The following is a 24,016-nucleotide window of genomic DNA, read 5'->3' on the forward strand; positions in this document are numbered from 1 at the left end:
TTACACCTGAGTACGGTGAGAGAAATGTGAGTAAAGAGCCTTCTCCAAGGACTCAACTATGTGCCAAGCGAGGCTCGAACCCAGGACCTTCCAATCCGAAAGCGGGTGTCTTACCACTTGACCACATAGCCGCACTTACTGAAAGTGGTAAACATTCTCTTACAACTTCTACCACAATCTACTCCTACACTACCTAACAAATATCAAAAGAGAAAAAAAAAAATAGCATCAATATTGTGAATAAAATATTGCTTAAATCTCGTATCATCTCAGCAATCCATTGGCTTTTAAAATATTCCTTATAGAAAGACTACACAATAAACAAAATATAAGCAATATTTATGAAGCTCACTCATGTTGTTGGGACAAAGACACTACCAATTACATAAGGAATCAAAAGGGACAGGCTGTCAACTGATAAAACACATTATTCATTTTGGCCAGAAAACTGTTACATCAAATATTCATCCATTAAGATGATCCCAAACTTGTCAAAAAGTCTGATAACCACCTGACTTAAACGAAGTCTCAGGTCTTGAGACCTCTTCAAAAGTTTGGGATAATCTTAATAGAACAATGTTTAAAGTAAAAGTAACCAACATTTTTTCAAAAAGTGCTTTGTCACCGAATGGCAGCATTGTCTGAATGCCATGATAAAAATAAAATCAGGCACTGCCCAAAAAGAAATATAAGAAAAGTCTAATGTGGGGTTCACATCTAAACTCTTCGGTTATAAAGCAATGCCTAATCTACTCATCAACCCCCCCCCCCCCCCCCCCCCCCGCCATCCACACCCCACTACATGTATGATTTAATATAAAACTGTTTAACAATTGAAGTGTTAAAACATTGTATCGACCCTGTTAATGCAACGTACCCCCCACATCTTTGGGGGATTGTTCCCCTTCCTTCTCCTCACTACCACCATTATTTCCAGCAGAGGCAACATCTTTTGCTGGTTCCTTCACACTTGTCTGCTCGTCCTGCGGGCCCAGATTGAAGACCGCCTCCAGCAGTGCTTCTGAAGTGGAAAAATCCTTGCCTGAAAAAAAAGAAAAAAAAATCATTTTCAAGGTAATGTTTAAACAATAGTGGTGAATCAACATTTCTAAAAAGCAAGAACTCATGTTTTCTTTTTTTTTGTTTTTAAGGAATTTGCGGCTCTTGCAACACATTTAGGTTATATCAGCACCAGCAAAATGGAAGAAAATGGGATAGTCAAATTCTAGATTACAATTAAAGCATCCATGAAAAAGTAAGACAAAGGGGAACTGGGAACAGATAGGGATCAGATGTCGATTCCAAGAGCATGCCATCAATGTACTTAGTTTGAGATCACCGATAAGTCTCATCTGGACAAGCACAAAATCCAACAAAGAGGAATACACTCAAATGCTTACATTATACATTCAAAATAACAAATATAATAATACATAACAGAGATAGTTTACAAGGAAAAAAATATCATCTTCCAAAACAATAACCATAAATTTGACTCGTTTCCCTCCCATCCAGGTTATCCGGCAAGGGCCAGGACAAAACCAAGAAATCTCATTCCAAGACAAAGACAGAAAGCATGTTGGATAACAGACTAAGGGGGATAGAAGATACAGTAAGTGCCTGCCTGCCCGCTAAGGGAAGCCAGGAACTCCACCCAGAACTCTTATGTCAACATCCTCCAAGATCCACAATAAAAACAAGAGATGAAAGTCTGAAGGAACGATAATAATAATCCAGAGGGGCAAGGCTCTGATCTTCAGCCAAGAAAGAAAGAAAGGTCACTCAACGTTGGAAGACAACCCACTTGTTCATGTTTTAAGGAAGTGATTGAAAACATGATTTTATTTATGCAGCATTGACACCTTTATTGCCATGCCCACATTGCCATGTGTCCATCGAGGGGGTGCTGAGCAACATAATTATTATCATTATCACAGTCATTAAAAAAAAAAAAAAATTGTTTGCAACACTTTTAGATCATTTCACCAGCAGTCAAAAGGAAGAAGATAGAATAGTCAAGACTTTTAGATCGTTTCAGCAGAAGTCAAAAGGAAGGAGATAGAGTAGTCAAGAGTTAGATATAGCTATCAAGCAGCAGAGAAGATAAAAGACAAAAGTAAAGTTAAACAGAGAATTGAAGTAGATCCAAGACCAATGTATCATTGTGCGTCTGGTCGCCGGTACAAAAAAGTAAGCAGCAACTATTGCTGCATGAGTCAATAACCATGACAGTAGTTTGACCATGAAATTCTGCTGATTGGTCCGTACTAGAACTACTGCATGAACCATATGCATTAAAAAAAAACAGGAAAAAAAAAAACGAAAAGAAAAGAACCCCCCCCCCCCCCCCCCCTCCCCCCAAATCTGCAAAGGTTTCACGCCCTTTTGATAAGATAAATTTTACAGCATGAACTGTAACTGTGACTCCCCCCCCACCATCCCCCATAAAACAAAAACACAAAAATGTACATACAAAATAAAATCAGCTCCAATTCAGGAGAAAATGGCAAACATATGATGACTTGGGTCAATACCATGTCTCAGTTTGTTACAAATTCAAGCAATATGTAGTGAGTTTTGTGACATTGTCACTTAACCCGTTGTTGACTTTGCTTGATTTTAATACAAGACTAGACACTGTGCCACCTGGCTACATATTGGGGATAAAGCTGTCATTATTCTATCATTATCAAAAGGAACACTTGTTTTTTGACTGGGCCAGAAATGTTCATGATCAAATCTGATTGCCGTTTTTGTCCTGAAATGATGTTTCATCTATTCCATGGTTGAAATTACACAAACCATTTTCAGCAAGTCTTTTACTGATAGCTTTCTCCACCAGTTGCTTGGGAATGTCCATCTTGAGAACAGTCTTAACGATGGCACTATCCATTCTGGCCATGACTTCACGGGGATCGACCTCACGCTGACCTGAAAAAAAAAGACAGAAAACCAAAAAATAAGAAAAGGTTTTATATATGATCGTAACATCCACTAAATGTTCAAAAGGGGTCTAAAGGGGTTTTAAAGAAAACTAGATTCAGAGAGGATACTGATTGCATGGAAAGCACTATACATGGCTATATTAATATGTTACTAACCAGGTAATCATTTTACAACCGAGTATGATAAGAAAATATGAGTAAAGAGTCTTTTCCCATGACTCAACTTTATACTGCCCAGAATGGGACTTGAATGGGTGACCTACAAGTCAAAGCCGCACATTGTCATCATGAAGAGTACAAATTCTAAAGTTCAAAATCTGTATCTGACCTTGGCAATCAGAAATAAATAAATATATTTACATTTTTTTATATATTAATATATAGTAAAATTTAATTTAAACAAATAAATAAAAGAAAAAAAGATAAAGGATTCATATATTGTCGAATTTTAAAGTCTTAAATGAGAACGAGGTGACAAATGTATTATTATATAATAAAGCAATCTCTCCCTTAACTTGTTGTTTTGTTTTTTAAATAGGTTCTTTCACATCCTTGTCACACTTTACCTTTATTTCAACACCAACAAGGACACTGATAAAAAAAGTTAATGGACTATAGGTCTAAGCAAACAATAACGTAAACTAGGAAATTTTAAACAAAGGGGGACGAAATCAAATAGGAACATAGATTCCATGAGCAATCTATTTCTATGAGCAATCTATTTCTATATATCTAGTTGGACAGATGGTAGCACAGGATCCTACCATGAGGGGTACATTCAAATTGTTACAAAAACACTTCACATAATAATAATAATTATCTAATATTAAAAAATGGTTCAAAATGAAAAAAAAAAGATATCATCCCTCATAAAAATAGTCATCTAATTGATTGTCTCCATCTGGGCGAAAGTCATTGGGCAGAGCTAAGGTAAAATGTAGTGAGCTAGACAAAGTAAGCCACAAGGAGAGGATAAATGATGATAGGGATTGAGGAGACAGTAAGGATGTAGATAGATAGGACCTGTCAGCCAGAATTCACAACCAAAAAGCCCTCTCTAAACTATTCTGGTGTGAAAACTATTAATGTAAAACTAAATGTCATCAAGATAATCTTACACAATGTCAGTGGTAGAAGACACCTAGGTAATCTCCGTCTAGGACACGAATCTGTTTCTGATGATGATGCCTCAATGGCTGATTTTTCTGTGACACCAACACCACTTCTGGTACAAGCTTTCCCAAAACTTTTGGGGGTTATTGTTGGTGATGAACAGACTTCAACTGTTGCTGCATTAGGAGCATTAGGAGCGGGTGAGTCCACAGAGGATGATTTGGGTCCATCTTCAACTTTAGGACAATTGTTAGAAGAATTATCTTTCCTTGAACAAGCTTTCCCTGAAGATTGTAAATTTTCAGTGGCCATAGATGATGGGCTAGCACTAAGACCTGCACTTGTACATACTCTACTAAAGTATTTTCTGAGATAAAATCTTTTTGATGAGAAGACAAGGGGAGATGATGGCTGTTTGTTATCAAGCTGATCACAGACCTTTGGACTATTGCTTCTAAGACATCTAGGAGATGAGCAGTTGTGTGTTGTGTCTGATGATCGACTCGATTCAACAACATTCTTATGAATTTTGCTTCTGAGTATGATGTTTGAAGATGGGGTGACATAACTGATATGTTTTGTTGATGAGGCTTCATTACTGTTTTCCTGGACACCAACATTTGGATTGTTACTTCTAAGACATAATTTGGTTGATGACACATCATTACCAGGCGATGAACATGAATTAGATTTAGTCTTAGTATTCACTTTTGGATTCTTATTCCCGAGGTCACTTGATGATGGAAAAGCATCTGATGATGATGATAAACAACAATCATCATTAGATTTAGCACATACTCTTTGCTTTCTACTCTTTTGACAATGTGGTGATGAAACTAAACCAGCAGGGAGACAATCAACACACACTCGCTTATTTCTACCTCTTAGGCACATTGGTGATGAAGTAATACCAGATGACGGAGAAGTATTACAATCTATCTTTGCACAAACTCTTGGACTCCTACTCCTGAGACACAATGGAGATGGGGAAACATCAGTAGATGATCCACGGATATTATCATTGTTCTGATTGCAGCTCTTTGGAGTAGTAACATTTCCTCCACGAACAACTCTTGCTGGCGATGGAGAGGATATGATAATCAGAGAATCACTTTCATTTGCATTATTGTCAGCATTGACTCTGCCAAGACGGGACCTGGAACGCTGGACACGACCTGTGCTTGGTGCCTTTGGAATCGGGCTTGTGAAGGGTGCAGTGTCACAACTAGAACAATGATTTCTATTCTTCAGCTCACCACCACTACAGTGACGTTTTGTGGTATGACGACGTGGGGATGGTGATATGGAACTAAAATCCACAGCCTTACAATCAGGTTTGACACCACGAGTGCAAAGGCGATTCATCATGTTTGATTTTTAAAAGTTTTTTTTCTTGAGGCTTGCTAAACAAATAACTTTTTATAAAATTCTATTATTTATTCTGATGGATAAAGAGAATATGAAAATTAGTTTTCTTTAAGATGGATGTATTTTCTCCACCTTATCTGCAGCATTTACTTGGTAAAAGCTATAACAAAAAGCATTATTGCTTATATCACAGCTACTTGAGATAAAAAAAGGAAATAAGCAAAAATTAATTCATTATGAAAATTTTAATTAAATCGGCTATAAAGCGTTTATGATGCAAGGATGTTGGATGATCTAACCAAGATGAATAGGTTGGAGACCTTTAATTTTTTTTTATTATTCCCATTAACCTGAAACTAATAAACACTATAATTGGATTATATGAGTGAATGATATGGATGGGGAAAAAAATAGATTTTTGTCATCACTATGAATATGAATAAAGTGATATTATGCTGCAGTAAGTGAAAAAAAATACAATTTGTCATAGGCACCGAAGTTGTGCAAACAAAATTTTATCATTTTTTTTTTACATATGTGCTGGAAATAAATCTGAATTTCAAGAAATGTTTCAACACAAAATTCAAGATTCCTCCCATTCTGATTTTTAAAAACAACTGGTGTCCCACTAAAATAACACCAAATTTCACTAATTTACCTTTAAAATGGGACAAATTCCAATTATGAACGGCATACAAAGAATACGTAGAATTAATCATAAATTAATCATAAAATTGCAATGCTATATTTCAACTCTAAAAACGATTGCTTACCTTTTTTATCTTAAGGATTTTATTAATGATATATCTTAATTTACATTTTAAAAATAATTCTGTATTATCTTTTAAATGTTGTTGATAATATGATAATAGTATTTCTAAAAAAAATAGTAATGAGTAATGTGCATTGCATGCCATGTATACTGTATATTGTGCGTCTCGAGCTATTTGGTATGGGACAGACGTTATATAAATAAATTACATTATTATAATTACTATTATTACTATTATTATTATTATTATTATTATTATTATTATTATTATTATTATTATTATTATTATTATTATTATATTATTATTAACGTAGTTGCTAACCATGAATCAAACTTTCATCTCTAATTAATACCTGATAGAGTTTCAATCTATAATTAAGGTTTTTATATGTTGTTTAGGTTGTAACACCCAGGACTGAAGAGCACTTTTAACCATAGAAATGGAAGCATTTAGAATATCTCCCTTTAAAATTTTGGAAAGAAACGTGAATCCTGGCCCGAAAAAAAAATATTAAAAAATTAAAGTTACAAAATAGGAAATTTGAATTTCGTTGTCTGAAAAAATATAAAACAAACAAATTTATAATACATCAATTAAATCTATAGCAGTCTGCATTGGTACACTTGCAGACTATTGAATTTTCTATCAATCATATAGTTATCATAGCAAAACACAACTTGTATCAAGCACTCCAAGAAGGACCATGAAATAAAATCGCACACAACAATCACAACACAGCCACATGGAAACACTCATTCGCTTTTCCGAAAAGTTAGAACAAAAAATAACCCTCTAAATTCCGGTATTTCTTTTCCTCCTCGTATTTAGGGGACTGTCCTCAAAGAATTAATGAATTGAAATAAAATGAATTCCATTTGAAATCATCACAAAAACTCATATTTCTACATTCTATTTAAAAAGAACCCGTATTTCAATATACATCTTAAATTGTCTTCACCACAAAGAAGTGAATGATCCTCATGTTTAGTGTGTGGAATGTGTGTGTGTGCGTGTGTGTGTGTGTGTGTGTGTGTTTGTCTGTGTGTGTGTGTGTGTGTGTGTCCCCGTGTCCCTGTGTAATGGGTTGAGATGAAGAATTAAAATCTGAAGAAAACTCAAGGGGAGACTAATACGAAGAAAGCACACGGCCAAAAGAATCTCTAAATAATGCTCACTTTAAAAAAACAAAAACAACTCCACTAAGAGGTGAATGCGGTTATCTCAGATTATGTCCCTTAGTTGTAACCAACACCGTGAATACTTTTAAGAGGACAGCACACATATAAACACTTTTTTTTTTAGGGCTCGATGATTTCTACGAGTAAACAAAACTCACAAAATCACACAAATCATTTTTAAAACAAGCCTTAACACCGAGATACCAGGACAAACAAAGGGACTGAATGTGTGTGTGTGTGTGTGTGTGTGTGTGTGTGTGTGTGTGTGCGCGCGAGTGATATATATATATATATATATATATATATATATATATATATATATATATATATATATATATATATATAGAGAGAGAAGAGAGAGAGAGAGAGAGAGAGAGAGGGGTTGAGAGGGGTAGGGAGAGAATGTGAAGGTGGAGGGAAAACAAGGAGGCACATGCACGACTGACGGAAGAGGTGTCAATGAAAAAAAAGACATTAAAAATAACCCCAACAAACAAGAAAAAACCCCCCCCCCAAAAAAACCCCCAGTAAAATATTGATATTAAGCGATTAAGTAACATAGTCACAACATATACCCACCAGTCCATGAGATGAAACGGACCAACATACAATACTCTTTGTAACCTTATGTGCAGTCTGATTGATATTTTAGTAAAAATAAGAACTAATCTCCTTACTGGCGCCTAAAAACAATAATTAGGAGCTGACTGACGTCAACTTCATTGCTCATACAACTTAAATGACCTTTAAATTATTCCGACAGGGCTGTCAGCACCCTCCCCTCTATCCCCCTCAAACTCAAACCAACGATCCTGAGCACAGTTCAATTTTAATAAATCGATGTGTAAACTTAGACGTTTATACTCTGATCCGAGAAAATCATGTGATAACCAGTCACTCATTTGGCGATATAAAAGCAACAACAATGATAAGAGGGAGGTCAAGTTCATTCACAACCGGTAGATAACCACGCCTCTCGGACATTCGTCATCATATAAACAATAGCAGTGATTGGTAGACACGGCAAACTACATAGGTTTTACTATCGATGGTATGTGTTAAGTAAAATACCCACTGTTTTACCGCTTGATCAGTAGAATCAGCACAGAAAACTATGTGTAAACTTAAACGTTTTTAATGATTGAGAAAACCATGTGATAACTAGTCACCCATTTGTCAATATAAAAACAATAACAACGATCAGCTGGAGGTCGAATTTGTTCACATTTTATAAACAACCTATTATGTTTGTCCGAACACTTGTGAAGGTGTGTCACAAATTCCATGTTTTGATTGGGCGAAAATCTACTGGTTAATAGTCTTCAACAGTCGTAACGTCACTTCCCTCCTAATGACGTATGGTAACTTAGTAACACTGGCTCTAAACTAGCGGACGCCGTATGAAATATTTCTCCGGCGAGCTTAAACGCGTATCCAGAGGAAAAAAACCCCACCAATTTGATCTTGTTTTGACTTTTACACATTCTGATCACAAGGCATATGAAAAGGGAATGCAAAGTTCTAGCCAGCATGAAGAATAAAAAGTAATGATTTTCTTTGTTTAGAACCAAGATGGCCGCCGTTGCCGGGCGCGTGACATCAGACTACTGAATCCAATTGTGATAAACACTCACAAACTGTGACTGTGAGGTTGACTTACTAAGTTTGCCATGTGCACTCAAAGATGACTATTAGGTGAATGCGTTTATCATAGATTCTGCCCATGAGTTATGTCTAACACAGTGAACTCTATTAAGAAGACAACAAACATGTAAACACTATTTTTAAGGCTCGATGGTTTCTACAAGTGAAGTCACGAGCCACTCAATTCATTAAAACAAGCCACAAGACTGAATATACCAGTCATCATGTGGTCAAAATCTTTGTAGACACCAAGATAACCATGCCACTAGGACAATCATCGGTGAACAGAAAACTACACAGGTTTTACTATTGATGGTATGTGTATAAGTAAAATACCCACTTTCAATTCCTTGATCAATAGACCCAACACAGAAAACTATAGGTAATTTTAAACGTTTAAAATATAATTAGACCTGTAAATGAGCTCTATAAAAATATTCTTCGACAAACTGAAGATTCAATTATTTTTTTAAAAATAAGGGCATCATTGGAGAGGAGAGTGATAAATACAATATATTAAAATCGTGGGTGTTATTTCTTACTGGAAGTATGACTGCCATAATTTGATGTAGAAGGAATGCTATATAAGCATGTCATTCATATAGGTAAAGATGACTTCATCAAAGTCATATTCCTGCCTCTGGAATTTTTTTGACATAGAAAAATAATCACCATTATCATCTTTAACTTCTAGCCATGACCAATTGAATTTATTCCTCACATCTTTATCGATGCTCGACAAGTCTGAATTGAATTGCGATCCACGAACAGCTCAGCCATTGTGAGAACATTAGAATAATGTAGCAATGAGCAAACTTGATTTTCAATCAGTAAATGACAGAAAAAAAAAACGTAAATAAATATGACTTCAGGCCAATACACTGAATTATTAAGAAGAAGTGAATTATCAAGAAGAAACTTCGGCAGGCGTAGCGGAAAAATTCAAAGAATCGAAATGAAGGTAAATCGCCACAAAACAGCAAGCTCGCTTGGGCTTGAGAAAAACAATGGCAGAAAACGTCCTGATTTGCACGGGAATTAATTAGGCTACTTACCATTGTTCCTTATAATCAGGTACTCAATCAGTGAAGAAACGGTCAACCAGTTTGTTTACAACGTGAGGCAATCGAAATGTGCTTGTAGCAATCTATCCTAACTTTCGATTTGAAGGTGTCTACATAACGGACTTCGGCATTCGCAATTTACTTTATCATACTTTTGAGACTCGCCAGGTAAATGTGGTCAATTTTGGCTTAGATGAAACAGTGAAATTTATCGCTCGGTGGCTCAGTTAAAATTGACTACAGTTGGGATCACGACGGGTTTGGAAAGTGAAAAAATAATTTAACGAAGGATGTGTGAAAATACCCAGGGAAGTGTTCAGACACGCCTTTTATAAAAAGCGTCGCTTAGTCTTGGCAATATATACATCGTCAATATAAACGGTCCCCATGAGCTATGCGTAGCGCTGTGGAACACTCCTAATTACTTTACGGTCATGGACTACGATTTGTGAATTCTTTCTTTTTTTATTTATTTCTTTCTTTCTTTCCTTTTTTTAAATATTTGAATTTGACAAATTGACTGATTTCAGTTAATTGACTGAGAATTTACAGGTCTAAATACACAGCTGTGTTTTCAGTCCACTGGTCGACTGAAAACACAGTTCCTTTTATTTTTACTATTATTTTTTAAAAAAATATTAGCACTTATAGAGCAAAATCGTACTGTCAGAAATCTGACAATAGACGGAAGATTTACAGGCATGTACTATTAGATTTGTGTCCTATCCAAGGGCACATAAGCAATTGGTACTGTAAATTGAACAATACAAAACTTGAAATAAATTCAAGCTCGATAGGCCTTAAAAAGTATTTTATTACATACCTTGTCCAGTAACACTTTTAACACTTGTCTGATCTACAGATGCTGTTTGGTACTCCTAAAATCAGGGGATAAATGGGAATAGAGGATATCATTATACCAAGGTGAATTTGTTAAGACATTTTGCAAAAACTAATGAAAAGATCAAAAGAAAACAACAAATGCAGACTAGCCACATACAGCAAAAGTTCTGACGTGAATAAATTTTTACATCTCATTCACGATGAGAAAATAAAATAATAAATAATATGCCCGAGGCATGAATCTCCACCGAAGTGGGCAGTTCCCGATTTACTAAGTACACATACCTAGATTTTGATTATCCGTTAGGAACGTTTGCTGTAGATTCAAATGGTCAAAGAGGGCGAGCATGCGGTGACTGCGGCTTATATACTGTGGTAACAAGATATGACGTCACAATCACAAACGGAATATCATGACAACAACTCACAACAGCCTCGATCGAGATACTACACACCAAAACACAAACACACAACACAACAAGGGATATTATTCCCTACATTCCTCCCCCTTCTAAAACAAACCTCAGTCTCCAGTTTGACATCCTATAGCAAAAAATAAGAAACTTCTTACCTTATGAGGCGTTGCTCCACTCGAGTCATAAAATGGGGGAAATAACAAAACCAAAAAAATCTCCCTTCCCGGGGCTTGAAAGCTTGAAAAATTAAATGGATCTTCCTTGTAAAAAAAAAGGCTTGAAATAAAATAAAAATCAGCAGGGGATTCTCCTCTCCTCCTGGGTTATGTATATACATATTTATGTACATGGAAGGGGGTGTCCTTTAGGCGCCTGTAAAACAATAAATCATAGATTAATATACCTTGTACAGGTCATTACGGCAAATCCAAAGGACCAATTAAAAAGCCATTATATTTTAATTTTAAAAGCAAATTTAACATTTCTGGAGTTGGCTTTCAAAATATCATTAAGACTACTGCCTCTTAATTCTGCAATGACTTTAGCAGATTCCCCTAAGTAATATGGATGGTTATGTCTAATATGGGGATGAAATGGCAGGTAGGGGGAGTCTGTTTCAAGCAGGAGCCTGTTGCTCGGGGTTTCCCGTACTGCTTTTATTTGTTCCAGCCCAAAGTTTCTGACTAAACCAGAGTAGCTAAAGAAAGTGTTGGGAAAAATATTTAGCCATCTGTGTAGGGTGGTACTGTTACCTGAGAAACAATGCAACTGAATGAATTGTTCTCTACATAGTCTCTGAGAAAGAAATTCTAAACAGTGCGTATATGCCTTGTTCCCAAATATATCAGACTCTTTCCCCCTGACATGCAAGATAATTGGTTTCTGGGGTTTGCACCAACAATAAGGCTCTCCACTAGAAACTCTTGCTCTTTCCTAGTGCCCCGTTTTGTCCAATCGAACCCAATTTCTCCTAACCCATGAATCATGTCCAGCTGGTTTAGGTTTTTTATCTTATCCCTAGCTGCTGACAACGCTTGCATGTTTAGGGTAGCGTGGGATGGGTGGATACCTACAGCTATCCCAAAGTTAGGGAATTTGCATGTCAGTGCTCTGAGCTCGCTCTCTGAAGGGAAACTTAAGGGATCGCAGTAAACTATTATTCCGCTTAAAAGAGGCAGGTCTACTGCCGGGTTGGGTGCGACATGGTACATCAGGAGTTGTTTTAACATGTCTAGAAGGTTCCTCTTTCCCTTAGCTTTATGCCATCGGTCCAAATGGAAGTGGGCATCTACTAGTCCAACACACTTACCTTCCTGGTCGGACAAATCCATGAGAAGATCGTCCATGGGTTTGTTCAACTGAAGACACCCCACCTCCGATTTCAAGCGGGCGAGCTCCGTCTTCGTTTCCTCCAGGTCTTTCTGGAGGCAGGCCAGGGAACCCTTTAGGGTCAAGTTCTCCTTCTGAAGGAGTTTCATCTGCTCCCTCCTGGCCTTGCTCCTCCTGGCCGCCCTTCCACCACTGTCTGAATGGCTATCAGACAGGGTTTCACCCCTCATGACCCGTGCTCCCGAGGGCGCAGCCCTGGTATCAACAGGTCGGGGTTGATAGGGGGTCTTTCCGGCCTCCTTCCTTGGGCCGCACTTTTGTCAGACCTTGAGGCTTGGTGGTGGTGAGGCTCTGGCCGGTAATCATAGGGCCTATCTCGTTGATGTCGGGACCTGGAGTCCCGACGGCGGGAGTACGAGGGTCCTCTCTGTGGGGAAACTTGCCTTCCTCTTCCTCTCCCTCTCCGCCGGCCCTGGCCACGTCCCCTTCCATTGTCTCTTGGTGGCCCCTTAGCATCTCTAAAGGCCTGAAACTCAGCCATCAGCTGAATTACCCGGCTTTCTGTGCGGCGGTCCATGATGCTGCATAATGAGAGATGGAATTAGTCAATTATAACCTGTTTAACTTTGGGTTTGGCAACATGGACAATAGAATTCTTTTACCCGACTCATTTGATAATCAGTTAAATTCATGCACCGTCCATGATACCACTCAAAACAATTATCGCATTGGATCATGGTATCGCCATCGTCGGGCTGATTGCAAACGCAATATTTCTGGGCCTTACCTGTTATTATGGACTGCTGTTCATTTTCTATCCACACTGGCAAAGAACGGTCATTGCATGTTTTGAGACTATCATGGTTGACCACTTTCAGTTCTTTGTTCCTCAATTTTATTTTATAGATGAAAGGAGAGAGAACAGTCATTACAATGGCAGGACCTATCCAAACTGGTTTCAGCTTCCTGGATTTCCCACCCTTTCTGTTAAGGAGGTAAACAGCATCGCCCCTCTGGAAGGTGTGAACATGAGCGTTCAGGTCATGGTCCAGTTTCATCCTTTTTAATTCCGTCCTCAATGTCTTTCTAGCAGTCTCATGGGCATATTCTAAGCTTCCTTGTAGCTGCTGAACATATTCATCTGCGATTTTGCCCTCTTCTCTTGGTCCAGGGGTTACTAGGTCATTCGGAGTTCTTAGCTCTCTTCCCAACATCAGTTTATTTGGTGTAAAGCCTGTATGCCGGTTGACTGAACTGCGGATGGTGGATGCAATCAGTGGCACGTATTCATCCCAGGTATTTGGCTTTGCTTGAATGAAGCTTCTTACTGCTGCCATCAGTGTTTTATTCATCCGTTCTGCTTGGCCGTTGGCGGATGGTCTGTAGGCGGTGGTGCGTATCTTTCTAATATGGAGGAGCCTACACATCTCCTTAAAAAGACTGCTCTCGAAATTTCTACCTTGGTCTGACACTAATTCCAAAGGGTATCCAAATCTTGAAAAAAAATCATTTACTGCTGCTCTTGCAGTTATTTCTGCTCCCTGTGAGGGTAGAGGTATGCATTCAATCCATTTGGTGAATTGATCTACGATTACGAGGATGTACTCATTACCATCTCGGGTCTTAGTCAAGGGTCCTAGGAAATCTATATGCACTTTCTCCATTGGTATACCTGCATGGTCTTGTACTAATGGGTGTCGGTGCATTTTATTTCCATGTTTGTTTTGGTTGCACGCTGAGCAGCCTTGAACATATTGCTTGACATCTCTAGAAAGCTTATACCAGAAATAGGATCCCTTAACTCTCAATTTCGTTCGTTGTACTCCTTGATGTCCTGCACTTGGGATGCTGTGACACAAGTTTAAAACCTCTTCTTTCAAACTTGGGGGTACTACTAATAGGTCTCTCCCTTCATCCGCTCTTTTGTAGATGAGGTCATCTTGTAAGTAGAAAAGATTCCTATTTAGCCAGTAGTATTTTTGAGCAGCGTTAGCAAGCCTGAGGTCTGCATGGGGCGGTGATGATTTGTCCTTCAACCAATCGACTAGGAACACTACGCTAGGGTCTTTGGTTTGTGCTTCTTTCCATTCTTGTTTTGTCTTAATGATGACATCTCCAGGGTCTATCTGGTTATATGGGTGGGTACTGGAAAGATCTCGAATCACAATGCGGATACCCGCTGTTAATCTGTCATGATTAGGCTTCTTATCTTCGGGTTGCACTGTGGGTAAGGGGACCACATCATCTATGTCATCTGAAAATTTTGTCCATATTCCATGTATCCTGGTACAATAATTGCATCCACCGCAAGGAAGTTCTGTCAAGTCTTTTGTTTCTGCATAGTGAGGACAAAATGTGGCTGCATCTGGTGGTCTTGACAGCGCATCTGCATTCTTGAGTTTAGCCCCAGGTCTATGTTCAATTTTCATGGAGAAAATACTGATAGCCTCTAACCATCTAGCAAGTTGGCCTTCTGGTCTCTTAAAATTCATCAGCCAGGTGAGGCTTCTATGATCTGTGCACAGGAGGAATTCCTTTCCCAACAAATAATGTCTGAAGTGGTTGGTAAACCTGACAACTGCTAACAATTCCTTTCTGGTGGTACAGTAGTTCCTTTGTTGGGGGGTTAGGGTAAAACTTCCATAGGATATGGCTCTCTCTACTCCATCTTGTACTTGGAGGAGCTCTGCACCTATCGCAACATCAGATGCATCGGTGTCGAGTATGAAATGGCCTTGTGAAACAGGGATTGCTAGGACTGGTGGTGTGCAAAGAAGTGCCTTGGAGTGATCAAACGCTTGTTGCTGTTCCAGGTCCCAGTAAAATTGTTTCTTCTTCAGCAACCTTGTGATCGGCTCCATGATCTTTGCCATGTCCTTTATAAAGGCCCTGTGGAAATTAATTAACCCGACATACCGTTCTACTTCCTTGATGGAGGTAGGTGGAAGCCAGTTTTTGATCACTTCAATTGAAGCATTAGTTAACATCATGCCATTCCTACCTACCTTCCTTCCCAAGAATTCCACTTCTTGTTTAAATAGGTCGCATTTCTTGGGTTTCAATTTTAGCCCAAAACGGCGGAAACGCTGAAAAACCAGTTCTAGGTTTGAAATATGGTCGCTAAAAGACTTACCCAGAACAAGTGTATCATCAAGGAAAGCTAGCACCCTTTTCCAGTTTAACCCTCTAAGTACCAGGTTAATGACCCTAGAGTATGTGCTTGGACTGTTGGATAGTCCAAATGGAAGTTTATTGAACTCAAAGAGTCCCTGGCGGGTCCGACAAGCCGTCTTGTGCTTGGAGTCTTTATGAACTGGGACTTGCCAATAAGCGGAGTTAGAATCCAACTTTGAATACCAGAGGTTACCTTCCAGTGCGTCAATGCATTCAGACATGAAGGGTAGCGGGAAGACATCTTTCTTTGTGACATTATTGAGTGCCCTGTAATCAATACACCAACGTACTGATCCATCCTTTTTCCTCACAAGTACAGGTGCCGCTGCCCAGCTCGAGTTTGAGGGTTGTATGACTCCTGCTTTAAGCATTTTTTCTAGCATTTCATCTTCTTCTCTGGTGAAATGTACAGGGGTGCGACGCAAACCTAGTTTAATTGGCTTCGCTTCTCCGGTATCAATATGATGTTGAATTGCTTGGAATTTTCCGAGATCAAATTCACTACTTGCGAAGATATCCTGATATTCCATTAGCAATTGCTTCACCTTGCCGTGTCTCTTTATCCAAAACTTGTGTAGCTCTCTCCCAGAGATCACGAAGTACTTCTGGTAATTGGGAGGCTTGGCAAGAAGTGCTTGATATGGAGTAGCCCAACTCTCGGTTTGTAGAGGAGATTTTGCATTTCTCTATTCCTCTTGTATCATGCGAGTCATTTAATTCCAAGTCTAATATGTCCCTTTCTTCCAGGGGTAACAATTGTCCAATCTCAGTCCCTTTCTTGAGAGAACATTTATCATCTGGATTGATCCAACACACCACAATGTCTTTTCTTGTCACATACACGGCCTGGCCCACTAAAACAGGTAGGTCTCTGTGTGGCTCTAAGTACATATAAGGTGACATGGGTATATCATCCAACTTGATGCTTGTAATAAACTCTGATTGGGCTGGGATAACAATTTTACTAGATAAGACAACGTTGGCAACTACTTGGCTTCTATTGTCAACCGGTAAATGGGGTTGTATTGTATCACACCTAATATGGTTCGCTAATTTTCTTGTTGCCAGAGGGATGACTTGGCCTGGACAGTGTAGTAGTTGATTTTCCACATCAATCTTAACCTTAAGTCTTTTCAACAAGTCCATTCCCAACAGCATTGGGTCGAATATTGGTGCAACATAGAGATGGATGAGCAGGTATGTTTCCCCTAGTCTAAACTGTATTGGGCCAACCAGTCTTGCGGAGAAACTCTGATCTTTGCCAGCTGCATACATCTTGATAGTTTTTGTACAGGTGGGTGGAGGTTTCAATTTATCATAGACGCTCTCCGATATGATAGTGACATCTGCTGCTGTGTCTACAACTGCTTGGACTGGAATGTTTTCAATTCTACAGTAGACGTTTAAGGCGGATTCCGATTGTAGCCTTGCAATGCAGATATAATCCTCACCGTTTTGTAATTGTTCAGGATTTCGATAGGGTCGACGGGCTGTATTATCTGAGTAAGAGGGATTATTCTTCTCCTTATGTTCCTGTTTCTGTTCGTCTATGGCGGCATCAGTATGTTGCATGTCAGAAACTTGGTATTCCCTGTCTGCCCTTGTCTGGAGTGGGATCAACTGCGGGCTTAAATTGATCCCTGCCCTTTTGGCGTCTTGTCTTCCTTCACAGGACCTTTCTTTGGGCATTCTCTGGCAAAGTGGTCTTGACTTCCACAAGTAAAACAAGCGCCTGGAGATGGGGAATTAGAGCGTGATCTTGGGCGTGTGCGCCGGGCATCTCCCTGGAACCTTTCCAAAACTTGAGACTGGAGTGTGATCAAGGTATCTAATTTGTTTAGAGTCTGTTCATGCATGCTTAGCATTTTCTTAAACATCATTTCCACACTGCTGTCCGACCTTTGTTGAGCGCCTGCTGCCCTGTTGGTAGAGTTGCGAGTCACTGCTCTAACACAGTTATAATCATCAAGCTCTTCCGAATCTGACTCTGTTTCTGGCTCATAGCGATTCACCGCTTGGATAGTAGGCTCTCTGAATCGTACTGTGTTTCCAGAGGTGCTTGCCTTATCTCTTCGTGAACGCCATCCAGTTTGTTGAGAGTTCCTAAATAGCTTATAGGTTCGAAGGGCTTGATCCATGGTGGCACATTCTTGACATGCGATATATTGTGCAGCTTTTATATCATTTAGCCCCGTCACAAAATGGGCCACTACTTGTGCCTCCAAGTGGTGTGGGGATTGTCCTGGGAAAGCTTGGAGTGCCAGTTCCCACAGTCTGTCTGTGTAGTCCAGAACATCCTCCTCCTCGGCCTGGATGGTACTGTTGAATTGTATCAATGCTGCATGTTGCAGTTGTTGGCCGCCAAATCTATTCCTTAAAGCCCCATATGCTTCCTCAATATTTATGAAGACTGTTGATTGGTGGATACGCGATAGGTAATCCGCGGCTTTTCCCTCCAATGCTAAGTTTAAGAAATACAGTTGATCACGAAGGTGCTGGATATCGTGATACTTCAAAAAATTTTGGAAACTGTATACGAATGTGTCCCATCTTCCAGTTCCATCAAACGATATTGATCTTGGTAGCTGCACTCTGGATGGGGGAAGCATGTATGAGTATTCATTTGGCATCTCATAGTTGGGCTTGTTATCAGGGTTGCGGGATGCAAACAGGACGTCACGATATGGCAACTGTCTTGCTTCGTCTCTCCACCTCGGACGTTCGTTGTACCTATCAATCACATTTTGGACATCACCGTACATCGGGGGCATCCTTCCTGATGGCCTCGTATGCGCTGTCCTACTTTGCCTTACTGGATCTCTTCTACTACTTTGTTCCTCTCTCATGTGCATTGGTGCTACATCTTCCTCTGTAGGGATCCCTCTTGCAAATATTCACCGGGTCATAACCTTTACCTTGGAGATCCCCCTTAAAGGGATCCTGACCAAGTTTACCCCCCTGTGAAAAAGGCACCCCTTCTTGATCGGACAGCGGAAAGGTTGCTCGGCGTGACATGCTTGGTGAGTCATGAAACTCTTCACGTGGGAAAGGTCTCATATCGCCATTTTGATTTGCACCTGAAGCATCAATCGCCTTTCCTCGCGACTTATCAGTAGCAACCATTTCGGGTTGCGAAACGGCTCGTCGAGCGAGGTTTTTAGGTTCGAACGGTTCACCCCGCAGGTCTACGTTACTGCTACTCAAGTTATCCAACGGCATGCTTTATCCGGGTACTAGCCTGGGAAGCTGCGGCAGCTGGTTCCTCAGGATTTACCCAAGCACCGGTAGACGGAACCGCAAAATCAAAAAGATCTAACATTTTGATGTTAGCAACCTTATCTTCCAAATCGTCTCTAGTTAAAAAACCCTTCTGAGCACGCAGGTCTAACACTTTGCGAGCCAGTGACTTGCTGATCAATGAAGATCTGGCAAGATCTTTGGATGAGATTGAGTTGATCATGATTTTTGAATCCATTTTAAATGAACTGAAACAATATGAATAGATTTTGTCTCAGTGAAATTGCTCACATGGATTGAATCTAGGCCATAGCCAACTTTGTGACAATTTAGGGTTTTCTATTCTTGTCATATTAGATTGGGGTATGTAGACAATTTGGTGACTGGGACAGGTAATTTGTGAGCTAAATGTCCCACATATTGGACGGAAAGAGTTTCAGGGAAACGTCCAATAATTAATAGGGGTAGTTAGGAGCATGTAAGTTAAGATGAACGCTTCTGTCTGGTGAGACCCAACTAGCCGCCTGTGTAGCTTGGTCAGCTAGTTAGGTTTATCACTTACAACTTAGTCTAGTTAGTCTACCTGAGTTGAGTCCAGTTACTGTTGACTTTAAAACTAGAGATAGAGGTAATTGACCAGCAATCTGGGAGCCATGCAATGCATAGAAATAGTACTCCAGATGTCAGTCCTTGAGACTCTAGTCTCATGCATAAAAGATAAGCACCCTACCCTGTATGCATGGTGGGTCTTGATTAAACTCAGTTTAGACAGATTTCGACTTCTGTTGTAATCTTCTGGTGTTAACACTTACAGCTTAGAGACTAGTCAGCTAGTCTACCTGAGTTGAGTCCAGTTACTGTTGACTTTAAAACTAGAGATAGAGGTAATTGACCAGCAATCTGGGAGCCATGCAATGCATAGGAATAGTACTCCAGATAGCAGTCATTGAGACTCTAGTCTCATGCATAGAAGATAAGCACCCTACCCTGTATGCATGGTGGGTCTTGATTAACTCAGTTTAGACATAGACTTCGACCTCTGTTGTAATCTTCTGGTGTTATCACTTACAGCTTAGAGACTAGTTAGCTAGTCTACCTGAGTTGAGTCCATTTACTGTTGACTTAAGAACTAGAGATAGAGGTAATTGACCAGCAATCTGGGAGCCATGCAATGCATAGGAATAGTACTCCAGATAGCAGTCATTGAGACTCTAGTCTCATGCATAAAAGATAAGCACCCTACCCTGTATGCATGGTAGGTCATGATTTATTAAACTCAGGAGTTTAGACATCGACCACGACTTCTTGTGTAAGTAAAAACACCATGACACCTATTTTATGAGTGGTTCACCAGATCAGCAGATAGTTATAAGGAATAATGCATAGTAGGTCTCATCTCCTAGTCATTTAAAGCATTTCCAAATAACAATTCAATGAAAATGGGAAACGTACTCACCAATATTTTGTTCCTTTTTTGTAGAGTGAAAATCTCTCTAAATATTATCGCAGTTAAATCACTGAAATACTGATAATTAGTTGAGAATTGCCGACCCCTAAAACGGCGAATAGCTGCAGAAATAGCAGTTAAGACCTCTCTGGTTGGGTAGCATCCACCAACTCCCATGTAATCCAGAGGAAAAATATCGCGGCGCATCTAAACATAATCCGTTGAAATTTTAGAACAATGCTAACTAACGACGGACTTGTTTACAGAACTCTTTTTTTTTTTATGAAACTAATTCCCGTGCCCATGCACGTGGTGTCTCCATGCACGATTTTCATGGCAGGGTTCGAAATTTTACAGTTACACTAAAACCACAGTGAAAATTGTAAAACTTTATTAGTCGCAGCGCCAATTGTCGTGAATAAATTTTTACATCTCATTCACGATGAGAAAATAAAATAATAAATAATATGCCCGAGGCATGAATCTCCACCGAAGTGGGCAGTTCCCGATTTACTAAGTACACATACCTAGATTTTGATTATCCGTTAGGAACGTTTGCTGTAGATTCAAATGGTCAAAGAGGGCGAGCATGCGGTGACTGCGGCTTATATACTGTGGTAACAAGATATGACGTCACAATCACAAACGGAATATCATGACAACAACTCACAACAGCCTCGATCGAGATACTACACACCAAAACACAAACACACAACACAACAAGGGATATTATTCCCTACAGTTCTGAATATTTTGGGGAAAATAGTCAGAGATCGAATAAGTAAATATGTATCAACCCAAAATGTTTTATTCCCATCCTTATTTCTCAGAAAGTCAATTTAAAATGCTTTAGAATTGATGTGAATTTCTTTAAATATTTATACCAATCTATTTGTGAGATGTTCTTATCTAAAAGTATGGTTTAAAAAAAAAAAAAATAGATCTGGAACTAACAAATTCGAATTTGATTAAAGTGGAAATTCTCTTCTATTTAAATGTCCACTTTAAGTAATATCGAGTTATTTTCAATATAAATTGATTAAAATAATATATATAATATTTATAATATCTTTAAGTTACAAAGAGAGACTATAAATCAACTCACAGCCATGTTGGTGTTTTTTATAACCGATTCAATGTAAGCTTTGCCTTTAGCCTGCTTGACATAGCCACAGCTTGGAAACCACCGTGCATGTTCCTGCCAGGGATCATCATCTGACTCCCAATTCCTCAGGCCTCCATCACAGAAAAAACATTTTACACTGTCACCATGTCCTGTGAAAGGAAGTTGACAGTGGTGGTTAAACACAATTAAATATCATAAGGTGTGGGATCATTTACTGGAGGGAGGTCAAAAAGAAGAGCAAATCTTCCTAAATACTTAACCTCTTTTCTCTTCCAGCATGTGGATAAACTGACAAGATGGAGAGGCATAAAAACAATCTGAGTACGCTCGATTTGATTATTATTATTTTTTTAAGCTTTTTTATATAGCGCAATATCCATTAAATGTGCTCAAAGCGCTTTACAAGGGTCCCGGGCCATAATGTGATAGATAACCAGTCACTCATTTGGCGTTATAAAAGCAATAACAATGATAAGAGGGAGGTCGAGTTCATTCGCATCATAATGTTGCTGAGTGGTGTGCAAAGGAAGGCCACAAAACAGTTGCCTGGACTAGGATCGCTAGATTATGAGGAAAGAGTGAGGAAACTTAATTTACCAACCTTCACACAGTAAAACTGTTTTCTCACATATGTTTATAGTTTTCTGTTTAAAATATTTTATATTCTTACCCACATAAAAGAATCCAGCTTTAGACAACTCTTGTGGTGATGGTATGTTTCCATTTGCCCAGTTCTTATTTGTGAATGAGCTGAGGCGTGAATGCTCTGTTCTGTATTTTGGATGTCGCAACTTGGCCATGTTCACAGCTGATGAGAGATACTCTTTTACAAAGGAGCATTGTGGGAAATGCTTGCTGTGTTCCTCCATTGGTACGTCATTATCATTCCAATTGCGTAGTATTCCACTGCAAAACACACATTGCACTCTGTCAGGTTGTCCAAGGAAAATGAATCCAGCCTGAGCAAATTCTCTTGGAGATGAACCTCTAATAGATGGCCACTGGCTGTATGTTGCAAGACGAGCCTGCTCTGACTCCTGATACTCAGCATGATCCATCCCAGGATTTGAAGTTTGTCGATTGGCAATTGTTTCTGAATGAGATCGCGATACACGGGGATCTGGAATGTATGACCGAGTTCGTTGAAACTGAGGGCGGTCCATATTTGGCATCAATGTTGAAGTGGTGCTGTTTGTATTGCCAGTTGCAGTTCGGAGTACATTGTTGCTGCACTCAGGAGATGGAGGAGGTGACTCTGGAATACTGCTTTGACTTGCTGTGCGAGTCCCTCTTTTGCCTCCCCTTACTCTAGTTTCTTTGGACATGGAAGGTCGAGCTGGAGAACTAGAAGATGATCTTGCATCATTTGTACTGGAACCTGGTCTGGCTCTTGCCCTCCTTGAGTCAGCAAGCATGCTCTCACCGTAGAGAATTCTTAAACTGTCACAAATCAAAGAAGATGAGAAGGCTGGATTGCATTGACTTTGGCGAATTGTTTTATGACTGATTTGATCCAATAATTTGAGTATTGCATTATACTCTCTATCCTCAGGCACGAACACTCTTTTGTTGGAAGCTCCTTTCTCCATTATAAATGGACATTGGGGACTGATTGTTGCATGAATGACGTTTGGAATGTTGTGCTTTTCCCACTTTTTAAATGAAACATTGCAAGAAAAACATTTCACTTCATCCCCATTACCAGTAAAATAAAACCCAGCTTCAGCTAATGCCAAGGGGCCTGGTTTGCTTGATTGATTTCCATCTTCTCCTGGCCATCCAGTGAAAGTTCCTATCCGAATGATTTCCTTTGAGAGATCAGCTTCAGGTTCACGACAAGCGTTTGTCACGGCCATGATTCAATCGTGATGTGGCTGGCGGATAATGATAATGTGTTGGTATTAAGTAAGGGTTGGTTGGTTAGGATTCAGATTTAGGTTGGTTGAGGTTGATCAATAAATTACTGAACAGGACTCGAACTCGAACGAAGTCTTTCATATTTATATTTGTAGTTTTGAAAACTTAATCGATAGAAGAACGGCAAGACAATAACTGACAGGAGGTTCGAAAGCTAAACTTAGAGGCTGCGAGAAGAATGAATTAAAGAAGTGTCAACAAATAAAAGGGTAGAGGATTTTGTGATTGGATATTCCGGTTTCAGTTTCAGTTTCAGTGTTATTGTGTTTCTAGTGTTATTATGCAGAATTCTTTGACGTTCATCTTCATTTATGTCTGATTTCGTGATCCACCAGTCATAATTTAATGGAATATTGGCGTATCAGAAATTAGATCACTAGATGTGGCAGAAATTATATTTGATTAACATTCTGGCCTCCTTGCACTAATTAGAAACTTATTG

At 39.2% G+C, this 24,016-nt stretch overlaps 1 protein-coding gene across 2 annotated transcripts in view; it reads right to left on the bottom strand.

Moving 5' to 3' along the window:
- The window catches only part of LOC144968272 (baculoviral IAP repeat-containing protein 7-like), a 31,018-nt gene that overhangs the window by 6,924 nt on the left and 78 nt on the right, over nucleotides 1–24,016 (bottom strand). The window contains exons 1-5 of one of the 2 annotated variants that reach the window (XM_078906464.1): nucleotides 22,328–24,016; nucleotides 21,637–21,806; nucleotides 10,909–10,963; nucleotides 2,803–2,931; nucleotides 878–1,042 (exon numbers count right to left, since the gene is read on the bottom strand). The exon at nucleotides 22,328–24,016 is cut by the window's right edge and continues 78 nt beyond it. In XM_078906464.1, coding sequence (XP_078762590.1) covers nucleotides 878–1,042; nucleotides 2,803–2,931; nucleotides 10,909–10,963; nucleotides 21,637–21,806; nucleotides 22,328–23,513 — 1,705 coding nt within the window. In that variant the 5' untranslated portion in view covers nucleotides 23,514–24,016. Of the gene's footprint in view, nucleotides 1–877; nucleotides 1,043–2,802; nucleotides 2,932–4,063; nucleotides 5,500–6,988; nucleotides 7,331–10,908; nucleotides 10,964–21,636; nucleotides 21,807–22,327 lie in introns of those variants that run through there. The other variant, XM_078906465.1, reaches the window with a different exon arrangement.

The sequence above is a fragment of the Berghia stephanieae genome, chromosome 3, assembly GCF_034508935.2.
Source record: "Berghia stephanieae isolate SIO BIC M18660-M18661 chromosome 3, UCSD_Bste_1.3, whole genome shotgun sequence".
Taxonomy (NCBI): domain Eukaryota; kingdom Metazoa; phylum Mollusca; class Gastropoda; order Nudibranchia; family Aeolidiidae; genus Berghia; species Berghia stephanieae.